The sequence below is a fragment of the Buceros rhinoceros genome, unplaced genomic scaffold (genome assembly GCF_000710305.1).
Source record: "Buceros rhinoceros silvestris isolate BGI_N320 unplaced genomic scaffold, ASM71030v1 scaffold1438, whole genome shotgun sequence".
NCBI lineage: Eukaryota > Metazoa > Chordata > Aves > Bucerotiformes > Bucerotidae > Buceros > Buceros rhinoceros.
In genome coordinates, this window is record NW_010428522.1 from 58,275 (window position 1) to 76,213 (window position 17,939).

The window sequence follows — 17,939 nt, forward strand, 5'->3', positions numbered from 1 at the left end:
GCTGAACGTCCGAAGTTTTGAAAACCCAAGCTGACTTATCCCCCTTTGTCTTCTCTCCTTGTTCCATGCAGCCCCACTTCACATCAAGGGACATATCCAACCCCCTAGTGCTGCCAGCTCCTGTCCTGCAATCACTCTTGACCATGCCCGTTCATGTTGTTCGGAAGCTGCCAGATACCACCTGGCAGAGGGCTGCTCGGGTTCCACCTCTGCGTGTGATTGTGGCCCGGCACTGTGATTTACTCCACTCCGTAAGAGTCAATGGTCTGTGTTTTCGGAAGCAGTGAGGAAATTTGGGAGTCCTGGCTTTTTTATTGTTATTTATTGTTTATATAGAAAGAAATATTGGTAGGGCTGCTGTCCTCATTCTTGGGAGCTGATGCACAGGGATATTCAACACCTCGCCTCCGGTGTCAAAGGAGAGTCTGTGGCAGAGCCAAGATTTGGATTCTCATCTCCTTACTCTCCAGCCAGGGCACAAGCCACAAACCACATTTCCTTTTGTCCTGGAATTCAAGGTGAGGCTACAAGGATTCCAAGCCAGGTGGACAGAAACTGATGAAAATCTTTGGACAAATCCCACTTGACTGGAACTCAAAACTCTAGTCATCCTCCTCGCTTTAAAGCCCCTGGTTTTGTTTAGAAAGCAGGAAAACAGATCTGGAGTTTCCTGCAGTGCAGTGGGTACCTGGGTTCTCCACCTCTTTTGTCCATCTCGTCGCCGAGTGCATTTCACAAACCAGTTCTTTTCCCGGTACAAACTGGCAGGTTCCCATTCAGTTTAGTGAGGGCATTGATTTGTCACAGATTCATGGATTTCTCCCACAGCGCAGCACTGAAACTTAATTTTTTTCCCCTCTAATATTCATTCAACCAACATTTTTAAAAGGAAAAAATCTGATTTTCAAAGATAAGGGATCTAAAGGAGATATTTGGGGCTGGCACCTGCTGCTCGCTCTCTCACCTTGCAGCTGCCCACTCCTAAGACACGTACTTGTCAATCACAGCTAGAAATGACCACATGGATTAACACAGGTGAAGAGGAGACACTGTGGGAAGGACCTGTGAGTCCAGCACCACCACTTGCCCCCAAGAGGGGAAATGAGATTTTGAGGAGAGAGCCTCTCTTCTTCAAGAGAGGGTTGGATTTGGCATGGAGACACGCACCAGAGCTGGCTCTTCAAGTGGAAAATGTGATCCTGCCTGTGCATGGACTTCATGAACTCTTCCCCAGGAAGCAGCTAGCCCACCCAGAGAAGCACCTTGAATCATGGTCCACTATCCTCTGGAGCAGGAAGATCTTGGTCTCCGATCTGTTCCACTTAGCATTGTCCTTTTCCCTTTGCTGTTTTTTATTATCTCCATTTTATTAAATTCACAGTTTTCCTCAGCCTCCACGACTATTATCAAGTGCCACGTGCCTCACGGTGCAGTGCCACAAGGCAGCAGTGTCCAGAGCTGCTCCTATCAAAGCGGCCAGTGAGGGGTTACATTATTCTCCCAACCAATCTGCGCTCTCATAAGGCTGGCCAACACTGGCTTCATCTTTGTGCCAAAGGGCTGACCTTGATGTAGCTCCAGCTACTAAAAATGGCCGTAAAAACCAGTAGAGTGGCCTAAAACTTGAACTGCGTGTTGTGAAACAAGGGAAGAGTTGATGAAAATCTGAAGAGTAGAGGTGTCCCCCCATCTTTTGGTAGAGACCAAAAGGAGATGATCATTGGAAGGAGATTTCCAGAAGCTGGAAGGCCTGTTCACTCACTGTCTTGGTTTTAATTTTCACCTGATTTCTGGCCCATGCCCTGAAAGACCAAGAAATTAGCTGCCAAGTGGAGTAGTCAGATGTGTTACCTGCTACCATGGCTCAGCAAGATCTTGCTCAGTGGAAGTAAACCAGATGGAATTTAATTAGATGTGTCTAAGCTGCATCTCAGGAGTTGAAATCAGGGATTTCAAGAGTTGAACTGAGGAGCATCAGGGTGAGCAATAGATGTGCCAACCGCTTCTGGAGAGGAGGAACATCTGGTTGTTACATGTGTGATTGCTGGCAGGGTCAATAGCCCAAAGGGATGTCCCAGCAAATACAGAGGTAAAAAAACCTATAAAATTCTGAACTTTCTTCAGCAATAATGAAGCACTGTTTATGGGTAAAAACTCCAAATGCCCCTTTTTCCCCTCTAAAAATGTTAACTTTCAGTTTTACACTAGCTAGTGGAGAGTGAGCCTCCTCCTGAACCTCCTAGACAGTGCCATCTGCTCCCAGGCGTGTCGCTGAGCCTGAGGACCTGCCATGGACCCTGATCCATGGGGCGACATGGGCACAGCCCCTCATGGACCTATGCCACCTTCCACACAGCCCTGTCTCAGGATATGTGCGTCATCTGCCACTTTTGGCTAAAACACTGAGGGATGGAGACCCAAAATATTCAAACAAACAAACAAACAAAAAAAACCCCAACCCAAAACCTGTCCCCACAAGCACTTGGCTTCTTTTCTTCTTTTTTCTCTTTTTTTTCTCCCCCTTTTCTCTTTAAATTTAGTCTCTAGACGAAAGCCCTTTCGGAAAGAACAGGAAACCCTAAAATTTCTCTTCTACGCATGCAAATATTACATTTCAGCCATCGTGGGCAGCCTGATGCCACCCCAAAGTTAAACCTGGAAGGGGATGAAGTGAAATTCCCAGCCATAAGCCATCAGACCTGATTTTTTTTTTTTTTTTTTTCACCCATGAATTAGAAGTCTGTCTTTTCCTGGTTTGGAAAAGGAGATGGGACATTTTGTGGGGGAAGAGAGATTTTTACACAAACCCGTTATTAGCAAAGGCCATCGGCAATCCTTTCTCAGTGTCCTAGGTGTTGCAGCTTGCCTCAAAATGGCTTGTTTTTTAAGTAAATAAACCTATTTGCTGGGGAAAGGGGTTATTTTTAGTTGAGAAATCATGTGTATTTACCTAAGGTGTGGGGGCTGTGCATCTGAATTTAGGCTCCATTGTCCCTAAAGGACCTATACCCAAGCCCAGGCTCTCTCTGGGCTTGCAGAAGCCCAGAGTCTGCTCATGATTTTCTCTCCAGGACCTTGAGCATCATCCCCTGATCCTCCAGCCTGCCAGGGTCTACTCAGAGGTTGTGAGTGGCCTCAGGTGCCTTAGAAGTTAAGGGAGACGAAGGCCGCCATGGCGCTCAGGATGTGTCCTAAACATCCCGGGCCTCTATAAATCCACATTGTCTTCTCCCTGTTTCTGTTCTCAGTCCTTGTGGCTCAACAATGGAGGGCCCCAACACTGGGCCAAACACCATTCCACAAACAACCAAGTCGTCCCCTGTTAGCGTGCTCCCATCACAGTTTTGGCGTGGGACAACTGTCACTGCCCCAGGGGACACCATCTGGGGTCCTGCGTGGACCAGGAAACCTTTCAAGATGCCAGCACAGACACTAATGTTCTCCTGAGGTGAGCGTATGAGTGGAGGTCAGATCCATGGATGTGAGCCATGCTGGAGCCAAAGGGCCTGAAAATGGGCGCGATGTCTGTTGTACTGACTACTGCAGGTGCCGTGACTGATAGGACCAGCACTGTCCCCTCTCAGAGGGAGATGTGGAGGGTTTTGGAAGGACTAGACATACTGGAACAAGGAAGGAAGGCTGCCTGGGCTGAGCTAGGCCAGTACCGGCAGGTCGGATGTTATCAGATAGGATGTTGAATGTGGTGTTTCTTCCTTCAGGTTGTGAGCACAGTGAGCGGACAGGCAGCGTGTGGCCCATCCTTCTCTTCCTAAGTCCAGTTCCTTCAGGGCTGAGCAGGCAAGGGGTGTGTTGCCCACTGAACACTGCTCTGCAGACCAGCGACAGTCTCTGAGTAATAACAGGCAGAGCCTGCACCCACCCACCCCCTCTCCTCACCCTCCCCTCTCGCTGGCCAGCACACAGCAGCCGTACGCACACGGAGATGTTCAGAGATGCGCATGCTGGGGCAGGCACATCTCCACAGGGAGACTGCAGCTACCCATGCAAATGCCCTTGGATGCACGTGGAGCATTTTACCCCAAAACAGATACGTGCTTCCCCTGCACTGCACAGCACAGGTCAACAATGCGCATTCCTTCCCACAGACGTACCCACCTATAGACCTATACATACACAGGCACTCGTACGGACAAGCTCTGACAGCCAAGTTTGAAACACGGCTGCGACACCAGACCCCCCCGTACAGAGGCACTGGCCCTCCAAGCCTCCCTTTCACCTCCTCCTGTCCCAAAATGCTGGGTCATTTTTTTGGTTGCTCCTCCCTGCCTGTTTCCAATCCACCGAATGTCCTTCCCGTAATAGAGTGACCACAACTGCACACCGTATTCCAAATGTGGTCTCCCTGGTGCCTTGCACGGTGCCAGAATAAGTCGGGCTGATTTATATTCCATACCCCTAGATAAACACCTCGAGACCATGTTTGCATTTCTCCAGCTGCCAAGCAGCCTCGCAGATGGTTTTAATGTGTTCTCCACATGCATGTACCACTCGCACAGAAATGGGAATTGAGACTTGGGGGAAAGGAAAGGAGAGAGGAGGCGAGGGAAAAGCAGCAGGCAGGAGAGAACAGCCCTCACTGCACCCTGGGGATACCTGCAATGAGCAGGCATGGCCCAAATACACCTCCCCTTTCTTCTCCCTTCCACCAATCCTGAGCATGCTGGGATTGCAAAGATGGCTGTGATAAAATGTCATGCAGATGCAGAGAAGTAAATCAGATTTTCTGACTTATACCTGCCCTGTTGTGATCGATACTAGAAGAATGTGTCGTTCAGGGCATGATGGGATGATGGTAACTTCTAGGTAGATGGTGAACTGACACGTTTCCCCACGCCTCATCTTCTCAAAGTGCTTGTTTCACAGTGGTGGGGGCCTCATGTGCTTGTTTTGAGGTGTCTGCTGGTGACCTGAGTCCCTGCCCCGGCGCAGCCCTGGGAAGGCTGCAGGTGAAAGTAGCATTTATCACCATCTCTCCCACCACAGGTCCCTCAGGCTGGTCTGTATTTCAGTGAGGATTTTGTTGCCTGCACCCTTGGGGCTGCCTTCAGCTGTAGCTGAGGACTTGAGTGAACTGAATTGATTGGCTGAGAAGTGAAGAACAGCCTTACAGGAAATGCATCAGGAAACTAGAGGAGGTGACCCTTACTGGTGCAGGGGTGTAGTGGTGGAAAGAGAGGCTGAGCTCTGCTGCGGCTTAGCTTGTCTTGAGGAAGTGATGAGCCGGGTGTCTCAAGACCAAGAGATGAGAAGCTGTGTTGTCGTCTTTGTACCTGGGAAGGAAGGAAGGAGTATTCTGGGCTGGAAAACTGAGGTGTCTTTGGGAAGCTTTGAAGTGACTCTGCTGATCATGAGACAGCAGTATACAGTATAATAAAGCAGGATGAAGATGCCCTGACCCGTCCCGGCGCAAGGATGGCAGCATAGCTCAAGTGCTCCACACAAAGGAAGCCGTGAGTGACGTGGTGCTCTCCTCCTGTTAATGCCACAGTGTTCACTTGCTCTAATGACGTCACCTTAAGCTCGCTGAGGGACATGAAACTTACTGACTTCATCCTGAACACGACTCATCTGAAGGGTAGAAACTCTCTCTTAATTTCCAGTATGTCAGTTTACATCTGTTTGGTTTTGCATCATTTGCCGCTTTTGTAGCTCATCTCCATTCCTACTGCTTACCAATAGGATGAGAAAAACCTTCTTTCTCATTCTCTCTTGTTGGATTAAGCAGACCAAGCCTTTTATTCTCTTCCAGGGCCACCAGCAAAATCTTCCCACCTTTCTAGTCCTTTCCTATTGCTGGGAGATTCTCTTCTTTCTATTCCTTTCCAACAAAGGAACTTACAAGCTTTTCCCCACAGAGGTTGTTTTGTTTGACTGGTAGGAAGGACATCTCAGGACCTCTAAATCTTCTTCTAGCAAGCTACTATTGGACGAAGAAGCAAAATAAGCCTTAGAAGACAAAGCTTTGATTCCTGCCTCAGCAGTGGGCTTTCACCACCCTTATTTACCTGTCTGTGTCAGGTTTGTAGTCAGAGAGTGTGGTGGTCACTCATCCTCCCCTTCTTCAAGGGTACAATCACCCAGTCTCTCTGAACTCATCGAATTATGGAGACAGAGAGATGCCAGGATGAGGTATCTGTGAAGAAGAAAAAGGTCTTGCCTCACTTCCAGCCACTCGTGTTGTCCTGCAAGCCTAATTTCTCCAGCACTAAAGTTGTCAGTGAAGTCCTCGAAATATGAGAAACTCCAGCGCAATTCCCTCATTCCCTGACTCCAGCTCTGTCACAGCTTTGAATCTGGAGGAGCTTCACCCACATGCCTGAGGGAGAAGCAACATCTTCCATTCAGAGTTGCCTGAAAGACTGATACACGTCCAAGACACTGGGAATGTGGGATATGTACGAGATTTACTTGTTTTCTTCAAAGTTTACGAATTCCTTTTGACTTACATCGTCCGTGAATCCTACTTTTTTTTCCAGGGAAATAAACGTTTTGCATTCCCAGTTCACTTGGAACATGCGACCTCACGTCCCAAACCTGCCCACCTGTATCAATCCAAACAGCATATTTAAACCCTCAAACCACTTTTCACCAAAATAAAAAAAAAAAAAAAGATGATTTTTTCAAGAGCTTTTCAAACAACATTTAGAACAACCTGGATCCCTTCTGATTATCTGTGCTTCTAAATATTGTTAACAGTATCTCAGGAGAGACTGACTGACTTTCAGTGTGCCAAAAGCACACTATTTGCAGGTGGTGGCTTTTTTTTTTTCTTTTAATGACAGCTTATAAAAAAATGTCATAAAAATGGGGTTTATTTTTTATTTTATATATTTCCTGAAACCCCTCAACATTTTTCAGATTTCTTCTTGTAATTCAGTGTGGATATCTTTTGAGAAATGACCAGGAGAAAAGGAAAACAACAAATAGAAGCCAAGTTGTTAATACTATTAATATTTTTATAAACCGAGAAAAAAAATGTTTGGAGGAAATATCTGGGAAAACAAACAAAAAGAAGTCTTGTTTGGATTCCAGTACAATACCAGTGGAATATTTTCCCTCCCCATTTTATCATCAGCTCAGTTGTTAAGTGACCTCTAGAGTGACTTAAATAGGAGAAAGTTGGAGGCAAAAGGTGCAGAATTTGGTCCCAGTTGTCACATCGGTGGTCTCAAGCTCGTGATATTAATGGTGAAGGAGTCACGTGGCAGTGTGGATCAGAGGACGCAAGGGGTGAGGGAGGGATGTGGAGAGTCATTTCTTAGAACCACAGAATCACGGAATGGTTTGGGTTGGAATGGACCGTTAAAGCTCACCCAGTGCAACCCCCTGCAGGGAGCAGGGACATCTGCACCCAGAGCAGGGGGCTCAGAGCCCCAAGGGCCAACTGACCTGGGATGAGGCCAGCGATGGGGCTTCTCCCACCTCTCTGGGCAGCCTGGGCCAAGGTCTCACCATCCTCAGTGTCAAACATGTCTTCCCCTATATCTAGTCTGAATGTCCCTTTTTTAATTTAAATCTGTCAGCCCTTGTCCTATCAGGAGGTCAATGGTTTCTCTCCTTAGATGGTAGGAATGGAGGTATTAGAGAAAGAGTGAGAGAAGGACAGTGGGTCTCCTGTCTGGGACAACAGGCATGCCATAGAGGGGAGAAACAGCTTTTGGCTCTGTTCAACTCCTGGAACGTGGATCCAACAGTCACAAAGTGTGGCTGCTTCTGACGTCAGTCAATATTTCCATTTGAAAAATGTTTTCCAAGAGTTTCAGTCAATGAAGGAGCTTCTCAATTTGTTCTGCAACCAAGAGGTCCAGAAGCAGCTGGCTTAACCTGTGGATGTCCCCTCCAGGTTCCCCCTACCACAAACTACTAACTGCAGTCCCTCTTCCCAACCCAGTTCCCCTCCTCTTGCCCCCGTGGTGCCCTGGATTAGCAAGAAATAGTCACGTTGTACCTCATCTTCAGCTTTGCATGTGCCAGTTGGATGGTCAGACAGCAAAGGCTGGTTGGTCCAGTGGCAGCTGCCCAAAGTTTAACCTGCCCGTCCCTCTACTAATCATCAGCCACTGGGAAATCCGCAGGAAGAAAGTGATGAGCAAGGTATCTTACCCATCCTTCAAATTTGGCTGAAATGGGTTTTCCAAGCATGGAGTGGCAAGAAAGAGAGAGGCAAAGGATGGTGGAGGGATGGAAAGGAGATTAAAGAGGTTTCTCCGTGTTGTGACTCTTCATGATAATGACGACAGATTCATTTGTGTCTCTTCTTGGGAGGCTCAGAAGACCAAGTCCCACCTGATCCTTATTGGCTTTAATGAATCAACTCCACAGGTTGATACTCAAAGGCACAGAAAGATTCCAGATGCAGGGAGGCAGCAAAGATGACATTTTTTGTCAAACTTCTGGAGCAGCCGATGGCTCCCCAAATTGTCCATGTGGTAAAGCAGCACTCCGGAGTGTCCCATCACCCATTTGCATTGTGTTTCCTGCATAGAGCCTTCAACCTTCTGCTTTTGGGGAGGATTGCAGGGATCAAAGTACCCGAAAAGAGATAATTGCATACCCTATTACCCAGAAAACATCAGCTTTCTTTCGAACGAGTCTATTGCACCCTCCACCTTGAGGAGGATGTACCCACCAGATACTTTTCCACGTGAATATCTTCTGGACAAATCTTGCAGGATGATACTAAATGCAACCACGTACAAGGGAAGGCTGACCTTTGCCAGTCGTTCTGCAGATGTTCAGTAGAAGGTTTTTCTCTACGCATTTCAGAGCTTGACATTTGGGTGGATTTTTTTTCTCCTCGGTATTGTTTCTCCACAGCATTCATTTTAAAGTTGACTCAAATTTATTTATTTGGTAAGAAGAACTGGTTTTATTTTAAGTAAGACCACTAAATGGAATATTTATTTACTTTCCTGTCTGCAAAAAAACCCTCAGAGACAATAACACTCTGTCTTAATCCAGATTTTGTGGGTCACTTTTTTTTTCCCCTTTTTCTTTTGATCCTTCCAGAGAACTGAAAAATAAACTGTTTTTCACAGTGTAATGAATCTGCAACTTAATGAGCCAAAGGGAAGGGCTTTCCCAGTTTTCATGAGTAGGAAATCTAGTATTATTCTTGCTCAAATGTGACAGGAAACAGAGAACATGCCATAAATTTCTTCCTCCTTTTCATCACACCGATGCTGAGGAGTTTTCACGCTGCTACTCTCACTCCCAGTGAGTGCTTCAGAGGATGGGCAGGGGTTAGTCTGGTCCTTTTCATCAGCACTAAATTAAAGATAAGAAACCAGCTGTTCAACAATGAGTTTTTCTGCTGTTTTTCCTGTTCTAAAATAGCAGCAAACTGAATTGATCGCTGTCAGCTCTGACCCTGGAGAGCACCACAGCAGCCAAAGGTCTTTAAAGCAATCCTGGATCCTGATTTGATCTTGCGAGAGCACATTTATTATAGAGGATAAATTGCTGTTTGGTTGAAAGCCTTGATATCGATGAAACATGCTGAGATCTTGGCCGTGGTTATCATTTCTTTACTAGTGGAGATCAGATCAGGCTGTTCTGTTTTATTTCAATCTGCGTGTAACTCCTCTCTGTCAGACACTTCATACACCTATCAGTTGGAGGGCAGATGCTGCCCTGAAAGCTGAGCCAGGGCAGATTCACCGGTTTTTGCTTTTCACTTCTAATACTCTTCTGCAGCTGGGTTTTAACTGATGGGTGCAGTTAATGCAGCCCAACACAAAGGCGTACGGGAGCACCAGGGTAGATTGGGGTGCCTAGTCCATCCCCAGGGACTGGAAATGCAGCAATATCTGCAGGAGAACTTGCTCCCTTGTGGGACTAGGAGCTGACTGACCAGGTGGAAGGGTGTAAGAGGTGGGGAATGGGGTTTGACTTCCCTCTTTTTGAAGCAGCATTGAAAACGAGGTCAATTCCCAGAGCTTTCAAGAAACCTGGAAGATTTCTCAGCCCTTCTAAGTATGGATCAGTTCTGGCTTTTTTTCTCGTAGACTGAATGAACAGAGGATGAGGAAGACGAGACTGCCAGGATGGTGGGCAACACAACTCCCAGGGTTCTCTGCCTCGGTCACTGGTATCTCAGCTGCTCCAGAGGCTGGTTACAAGCCCTGTGGGCTGCAGAGCTCCTTCACAACCCTCTTAGTCTACATGCTCATGTAGGACAGCCTTTGAGTGATTGGTTGGTACCTCCATTTGTGAAGCGAGAAGCAAAGCTTCTCATAATTATGGGTCAATGGAAGACCTGCTTAATTAGTTCTCAAGTTCTGGAGAATTGCAAAATGACAATTACAGAACTTTAAATATACACTTGCCAATTTAAAAAAGAAAAAAAAAGTAGAAAAGGGGCAGATACTGCATCATGGAATCATTGAGTCGCAGAATGGTTGGGATTGGAAGGGAACTTAAAGATCATCTAGTGCCTGCCATGCCCAGGGACGCCTTCTACTAGATCAGTTTGCTCAAAGCCCCATCGAAAACAAGGGAAAGGACTTTTTTCTTGGTTTGTATCTCTGCTTTTCCTTGTGCTAAGCACATAAATCACAGAGACCTGTAAATAAAGTAACAGACACAGGGGGAAGAGACCTGTGAATGGGGAGAGGCAGGATTTCTCCTTCAGGGCTGTTTTAGCTTTCTTCAGTGAACAGAAAGGGAAAGCAACGATGACTTAAAGAAAAATCCTGAAACAACCACCTCACCGCATCCTACTCAAAAGGTTAGGAAGGAGCAGTGAGCCCAGCAAAGTGGTTCAACAGAGAGATAAACTGTCCCAGTTGCATTCCTAAGACAATAGAGCTCATGTGACTTCTCACCTGCTCCTTCTCTTTCTGCTCCTGTTCCAAAAGCTGCGAATGAGCAAAGGGCAGAAATCCAAAACAGTGAGTAAGCAGAGAAGAGACCTGGGAAAACTGAACCATTGCACACTGTGCTTGGCAGCAGGCAACTGGTCAATCAGCATGTGTGCGCTGCCAGCCAATTAGTGTGGGCAAGGCTCCAAATCAATCAGTGCATGACCTGCATCTTGCCCCATGATGACATCACGGGGAAATGGGAGGAGAGGGAACCTGGAACTGGTGAAGTCATAGATCAAAAGATGTTCAGAAAACAGAAATTCCATCGTTTCACTCCTTACGAAGTAAGGTAATGAAATATTCTCTACAGTTTGAAATATTGCTACAGACACCTCTCTGTGGGTTCTTGCTACTCTCAGCATTACTTTAAAGCGCCCCCAGATTCGCGCACACAAGCACACCTACAAAAGCAGCAACGCATCGTGGTACAGCATAGTGCTGGCTGATGTCAATAATGGGTTAAAATGACAGCTGAGTTTAGATTAACGGTCTGCAGGCATTAAATCGCAGCCAGTGGACTCCATGAGCATGGGGACCTTTCCTGGAAGCCTGAACTGGTAACTTTGAACTTCACAATAAAGCAGCCACAGCATAATCTAGCTCCTTGGCAACCTCAGCTCGGATCTGTATCAAGGCTATACCCAGCCAAGCTCCCTTGGACATCTCCAGGTCACCAATCAGTCTACAGAGTCCTGAAAGCTCAAGTCCTTCTGTTCTCCACTCCTGCTCCATTTCCATTTCCTCCAGCCCACACAAGAAAGCAACATTTCAGAATCACTGATCCTTCTGAGAGAGTGCTCAACTGTTATCCTGTGTCTGACCAAGCCCTTCTAGAAAAGAACTTGGGAGACACTGCATCTTCTAGCTAAACACTAAGAAGAAAATTGCAATGATGCCTAAGATGGTCTTTCTCGAATTGAGTGACAGCGTTGTTGGGTTTTTCACAGAGAGCCTTCTCCAAACATTGTGTCATTAGTGTCACCTCTGCAAGTCCAGTGATGACTCTTTCTCTTGGTGTCTCTTCCACAGATGGCTTCTGTCTCCCTGAGTGGGATGGTATTGTCTGCTGGCCTGAAGGCGTGCCAGGCAAAGTGGTGGCTATGCCATGTCCCGAGTACATCTACGACTTCAACCACAAAGGTAGGTGTTGTCCTTAGTGCCAGCAGAGCCTGGGAAGCTGCAGCACGGGATGCAGACAATTAGCAATCCTCTTTACCATTGTAAGAAACGAGAAAAAAACCTCTCGCCAGGGAGACTAAGGCCAGACTCCACAATGAAGCACCTGACTTTATGACGTCCTTGCACGAGTGGGTGGCTAGCTTAGTAGGCACCCTTTGCCAAGGCAATACATGAAGTTTTTATACTCCATTCCCGGCTGGAAAGTCCCTCCCTTGTTTCCCCATTGGCTGGGAACTCCAAGATTTACAGACTAACCCGAAACACCTCCTTATATGTTACATTTCATACATTACATACAAGTTCACGCATCGCATGTCTCATTATCCCAGAGTTACGCCTCCCCTGGGAGGAGAATGTCATATTCAACAGTTTATTAAGCAAGCGCAGTTCTGCTCCTGGCAGGTCGCATTCCTTCTAAACGACCTAGTTTGCAAGTTTAAGGTGTTAACGTCTCTGTCTGGCCCCCATTCATCCTTTCGATTGTCCCCTTTATCTTGCAAGACAAGCCCCAGACAACCTTTGTTTAAAAACTCATCCCACCACCCCTCTGGAGTCTTCCTTATCGGGTTCTCATCATGCAAGAACAACATTTTATTTATTTTCCTTCTTACACCATCCCTTTTTTAGCACACGGTGACTTGCCTCCAAGCAGGAGTAAAATCAGAGAAAAGGAAATAAGGAAGCAGCCATCATTTTTTTATGCTGCTTTAACCTAAACAATGACCAGTTTCCCACCTGCCCCACCAGACTGTAACGGGGCATTATAAGCACCGTTACCTGCTCGCGGCTGGGTACTCCTGCAGCATTATGAACCTGCGCCACAAACTGCACGTAGAAACCCACGAGATACTCTTCCAATTTATCTTCTTCGTGGGTTTGTTAGTTCTAGCCCCGATCTCTGCCCAGACCCCTACGGTGGGTGTCTGAGAACAGGGCTGGTAACCAGAACGTGTGAATTCCTCCCCATCTCACTTTCCCTCAGGCAGCACATTTCTTGGCTTGCCTGTGGTGCCGCGAAGTCTGCGCATGTTTTTAGAAGCAATCGAAGCACACTCGCTCCTCAGTGTCTTTGCAAAGCTAAAGCATTCTCCTTTCTCAGGCAAAACTGTGTACCCAAAAACTGAAAAGTGAGAGAAGCGGGTCTATATGTTCCCAGCAGAGCACTGATGATGTTTTCAGAACACAAGTAATGATATTCCAGTGCACCCTGGTTGCACATAGTCTGTCCTGTCTTTTCTATAAGAGACCGTGAGCTGAGCCAGCTCAACCTCTGGCTGATGACCTCTCACAGAGACCCCTGCACATGCACTGCACACTAGAGACCAGGAGCAACAGGCAATCCATCCCCTTTTTTTTTCCTCCATAACCCAATATGTCATGGATTCCCTGCCTCACTGATGTCCAGTGGTCAAGTCAGCTAGGGTGGGAATCAGATTAAGACCCTTAGATACAGAGGTCTCCTTAAGTCCTCCCTCTGCAGTCACAGGACAGATGGATCTGTTGACTGGTTTAATCCCTGTTAACTGTAATGGGATTTTTTCACACATAGCTCATGCAATGATGCCCCCACACTCCACCCCAGACATCTGAACATGGATGTTTTCATCTGCCAGCTGAATCTCAAGGAGAAACCTTGCCTTCTCTTCTTTCTCCATCATCATGAGGAGTGTAGCCGTGGAAAAATTTATCTTGAGATGCACTGAATCTGTAAATAAAGAGCAGCATAATACAGATCACTGATTATTTTCACAGGGAGAGATGCAGCTCTGAGAATAATTCTGTGTTTTGGAACTTTTCAAAGCTTCTCTCCTTGGTTCATAGACCAAATACATTAACCTAAACTAAATGCCACTTGTTATTAGCTTTCTGGTGTTTCTCAGCTAGAAAATTGATAAATTTGCAATGGAAATGGAAATCCTGTTTGTGCAGGTGAGCTTCAAAACAGGAAGGAGGCGTCAGAGTTGATGGGATCCACCCCTGGAAGAAGTTCCTCCTGTTCTACCAGGAGCAGCCCCATTTACTCTGTCTCCTGTTTCTCTCCCCCAGGCCATGCTTATCGCCGGTGTGACCTGAACGGGAGCTGGGAGCTGGTCCCAGGCAACAACCGCACCTGGGCGAACTACAGTGAATGTGCCAAGTTCCTCACCAACGAGACGAGGGAAAGGGTAGGCAATTGCATTTGTGCATGGAGCATGAAGCGTTGGCCTCACCCAGGGCTAACCTAAGGAACACAGACTCATTTAAAACCCTTCATGAGCTCTAGTTTGCTGCCTCTTCTTGGAAACTATGTCTGAGCTTGCCAAAGCCACATCTTTGTTTCGATGGGGAATTATTTGAATTTGAAATGCTCCTCAAAGGCAGAAACGGTTCTACCAGCCACCATGATCCCATTTGTAAAGACATCTTGGGGAACCTTGAAGCATGCTCAGGGGAACTAAGAACTGGTTGAAGGTAGTTCCATGCCATTGAGACTCCCTCTTCCCCACCAAGAAATAATTTTGCTGCCTGGCTGTTACCAATAATTTCAGTGCTTTTGTGCTTGTCTGTGCTGGGGGATGTACAAACACAGAGCTCAAAGTTCTGTCAGTCAAACTGATAGCAATCTCCTTCTGCAGGTGGTTAACAGAGAACCTCTTGGCTGAGAGGTATAAATCAAGGATCAGAGGTTTTACATGGTCTCTTCATTGGGGGCGGGTGGTGACAAAGCCCTTTGCTAGAGCAAATTAACGTGTAAGAACAGATCTTGAGCTAATTCTGCTGTAGTCATAATTTTGAAAGAGGGACATCTCCGGAGTTAGAGAGGGATTGGCAGCACATGGACAGGGTTTGGTGTGCTCCTGGAAAAACAAGAGAAAAACAGTGTCTATCGATACATCAGATCTATGGACCTTATTTTTACACAGATTCAGGTGATCGGCAAAAGAGCAGCTGGCAGAAATTTCCTGCCTCTCTGTCTGGGTCTGTGCCCAGCTGGGGCTCTGTGGAACTTCTGCACTTCTCCTAGGCTGAAAACATCACAGAAGTAATTCTGTGCTGTCAGCAAAACTGTCCATGGGATCACCTGAGAGGATGTGACCTTCTTGTTTCGCAGAGAAAGGCATTTCCATCCTCCCGCGGTTGCTGCTAATTTGCAAAGAATTTAGTAGAAACCTCTGGTTTCTCAGTGGTACTTGGAAGATGTCCTCCTCGGATAGGGGGTATGGCATTAGGGACTGATCTTTTGCAGCAAGGGTTATTTTCAGATGGCTGGAGATAAAGATCTAACCACAAGCAGTCTTGAAGATGATATACAGTTCCTTTGGGAAAATGTTCTTAATTTTAAATCCAACCACAGCATAGTTTTTTTGTATTTTTTTTCTCAATGGTGAAGCAACAGATGAGTGAAGTTGTTTGGTGGGGAAAGATGTTCTTTGAGCATCTGCAGGAGTTGTATCACGCAGTCAAGGAATAGACAAGGTTGTTTACACTGCAAGGTACCACTCCAGCTGCTTAACAGCAAAGGGTTCAGTGCTTGCTTTTAGAACAAGTTCAGTGGGACTCAGCTTTTCCCAGTCCATAGAGTGGAAAGAACTATTTTAGCCCCAGAGGTTTCTGGGAAGTTTCTGGAGCAGGTGTTTGAGTCATTGAGCATCTCCCTCACTCTGAGAGCTTTAGCAAGTTGCGCAACTCCTTGACCTCTCCGAAGTGATTGTCTCCCCCGTCCCACCTCTCTCAGCCATGTCCTGAGGTGGCAGTCACCTTCTGCAGGCCCCGCCGTCTGAGGAAGTCTCCTAGATTTCACCTAGGGAAAGGAGGGCCTGTCTTTGAAACCTCCCATGTTGGCATCTAGGACTTGGTCAAGGTAAATCGGTAGGGGAAGAGTACAAAGAAGAAGAGAGTTGTCCATTTGTTACCAGCACAAGGAAGAAATAGAGAGCTTCCACCTGCAGGCTGAAAGCAAAGGTTGTTGTCCTGGGTTTCGTGTATCTGTCTTTGCATTCCTCGAGTATAGAGGTGGTCACTGCACCCACGGGGAGCTTGGCCGGTGCTTCCTAATGGAGAGACGCTAGATGAGGTGTCATGATGCGGAAGGCTTCATTTTTATTCTCAACCTCTGCTCATATGTGGAAAATTACTGTTCCTCATGACCTCTCCCTTTATGAGCTGTTTCAGTAAATTGTCCCAATCTCACCATCCTCATCATTCTGTACACAAGGCTCGGTCATCTTTTGCCATGAGTTTTCTGTTCCAGCTACACAGAGGTGAATTTAATGATAGTTAATGGTTAGACAAATTAGACCATCATCATTGTTCATTTTGACACTGAGGGTGGTGAGACCCTGGCCCAGGTTGCCCAGTGAGGTGGGAGAAGCCCCATCCCTGGCACCATCCCAGGTCAGTTGGCCCTTGGGGCCCTGGGCAACCTGCTCTGGGTGCAGATGTCCCTGCTCCCTGCAGGGGGTTGGACTGGGGGAGCTTTGAAGGTCCTTGCCAGCCCAAAGCATTCCGTGATTCCATGATTATTCATATTATATGAGCAACATGGTATTGCCTAAGTGATGCCTGCCCAGTGCGAAGAACATTAGAAAAAAGGGAATTTTCCCCCAGCTTTGGAATCATGTCTTGATTAACAAGTGCTTTTCAACAGAATCTATGGCTTATTATTTTTAACCTTGTGTTTGCAAGAGGTTGCTTTCCTCAGTCCGGTCCTGCACTCACCTCACAGTGATGCTGTCATGTAGATGCCTCATTTTACTGCAGAGGTGGCTGCATTTTAGTGACAAGTGAAGCAATGCATATCCATCCACAGCAGGTCTCTTGGGCCTTCTGGTATGAAAAGCACTCTGGAAATAAAAGAGAAAAGGAATGACCTTCTTTTTCTCCATTGGGCGATGACTTTCAGAGAGCAAGGAAAGCCTCTTGTCTTTCACGCCAAGCGTGGCTCTGAAGCACTGGTGTTAATAAACCTTCCTTTGATTTTTTTTTTTTTTTAATTGAAGTAAATATGTCAAGAGATGTCAGAATCAGGGAATTTGGCAAGATAGACCAGTCGTCTTTAGAGAGAGATTGTTTTCTATTATTATTCCCCGCCTTGGGGAACAGCATCTTTGCGTCACCAGTAACAGCTGCATTTAACCAACATTTTGAAAGGAGATTGTGGGCTGGCTCTGAATAGGACAGAGCAGATGTAACCAGAGGAACTTTTAAGAAACTATGCATTAGAAAGCATTAGGGGACAAAATGCCTGTCTGTGACTTTCTCTATATATAAATCTTACAGAGATAGAAACAGGAATGTACCTATAGATAGCTACATATATACAGACACATGCCTAAATAACCACCCACGTCCATGCGCACACAGAGATAGACATACGTGTGTCCATGTATGTTTGTTTAGGTGTGTAATTTTCTCATTTTAGCCACTGTGGGATAATTATAAGATTGGCCAAAGCAGCAAACACTGGGCCCCAGAGAAAGTTTGTGTCTTTCGCTGCCTTTTCCTGCACCGTATAAATAGGATTATTTCACACAGAGCAGCAGGGAAACCGCTTTCTGAAATTAGCAAAGTACGCTAAAGCCATCAGAGGCAGGAGAGTTAACAGCTCGTAACTGCCTGGGGAGCAATTGCTCTTGGGCTGCTTTCGAAGGGAAAATTAGCACTGCTGAAGGGCGCTGGGTTGACAGTCCTCAAGATTGATGTCCTCTCTTCAGCCAGGAGAGCAGGTAGCCTGCAGCTAGATATTGAAGGTGTTTCCCCAATACCTTGAAGACAGAATTAATCTTGCCACAAACCTGAGACCCTTCCTGCAGGGCTGGGTCCAGCTCTGGCCTCCTCAGCCCAGCAGAGACAGGGAGCTGCTGGAGAGGGGCCCGGGGAGCCCCAGCACATCTG

At 46.6% G+C, this 17,939-nt stretch overlaps 1 protein-coding gene across 1 annotated transcript in view; it reads left to right on the top strand.

Moving 5' to 3' along the window:
- Positions 1 to 17,939, top strand: part of PTH1R (parathyroid hormone 1 receptor) — a gene marked incomplete at its 5' end in the record, with an annotated part of 55,147 nt that overhangs the window by 5,434 nt on the left and 31,774 nt on the right. Inside the window, 2 exons of the mRNA XM_010142309.1 lie at positions 11,916 to 12,026; positions 14,112 to 14,230. Of these exons, the coding sequence (XP_010140611.1) occupies positions 11,916 to 12,026; positions 14,112 to 14,230 (230 nt within the window). The remainder of the gene's footprint in view (positions 1 to 11,915; positions 12,027 to 14,111; positions 14,231 to 17,939) is intronic.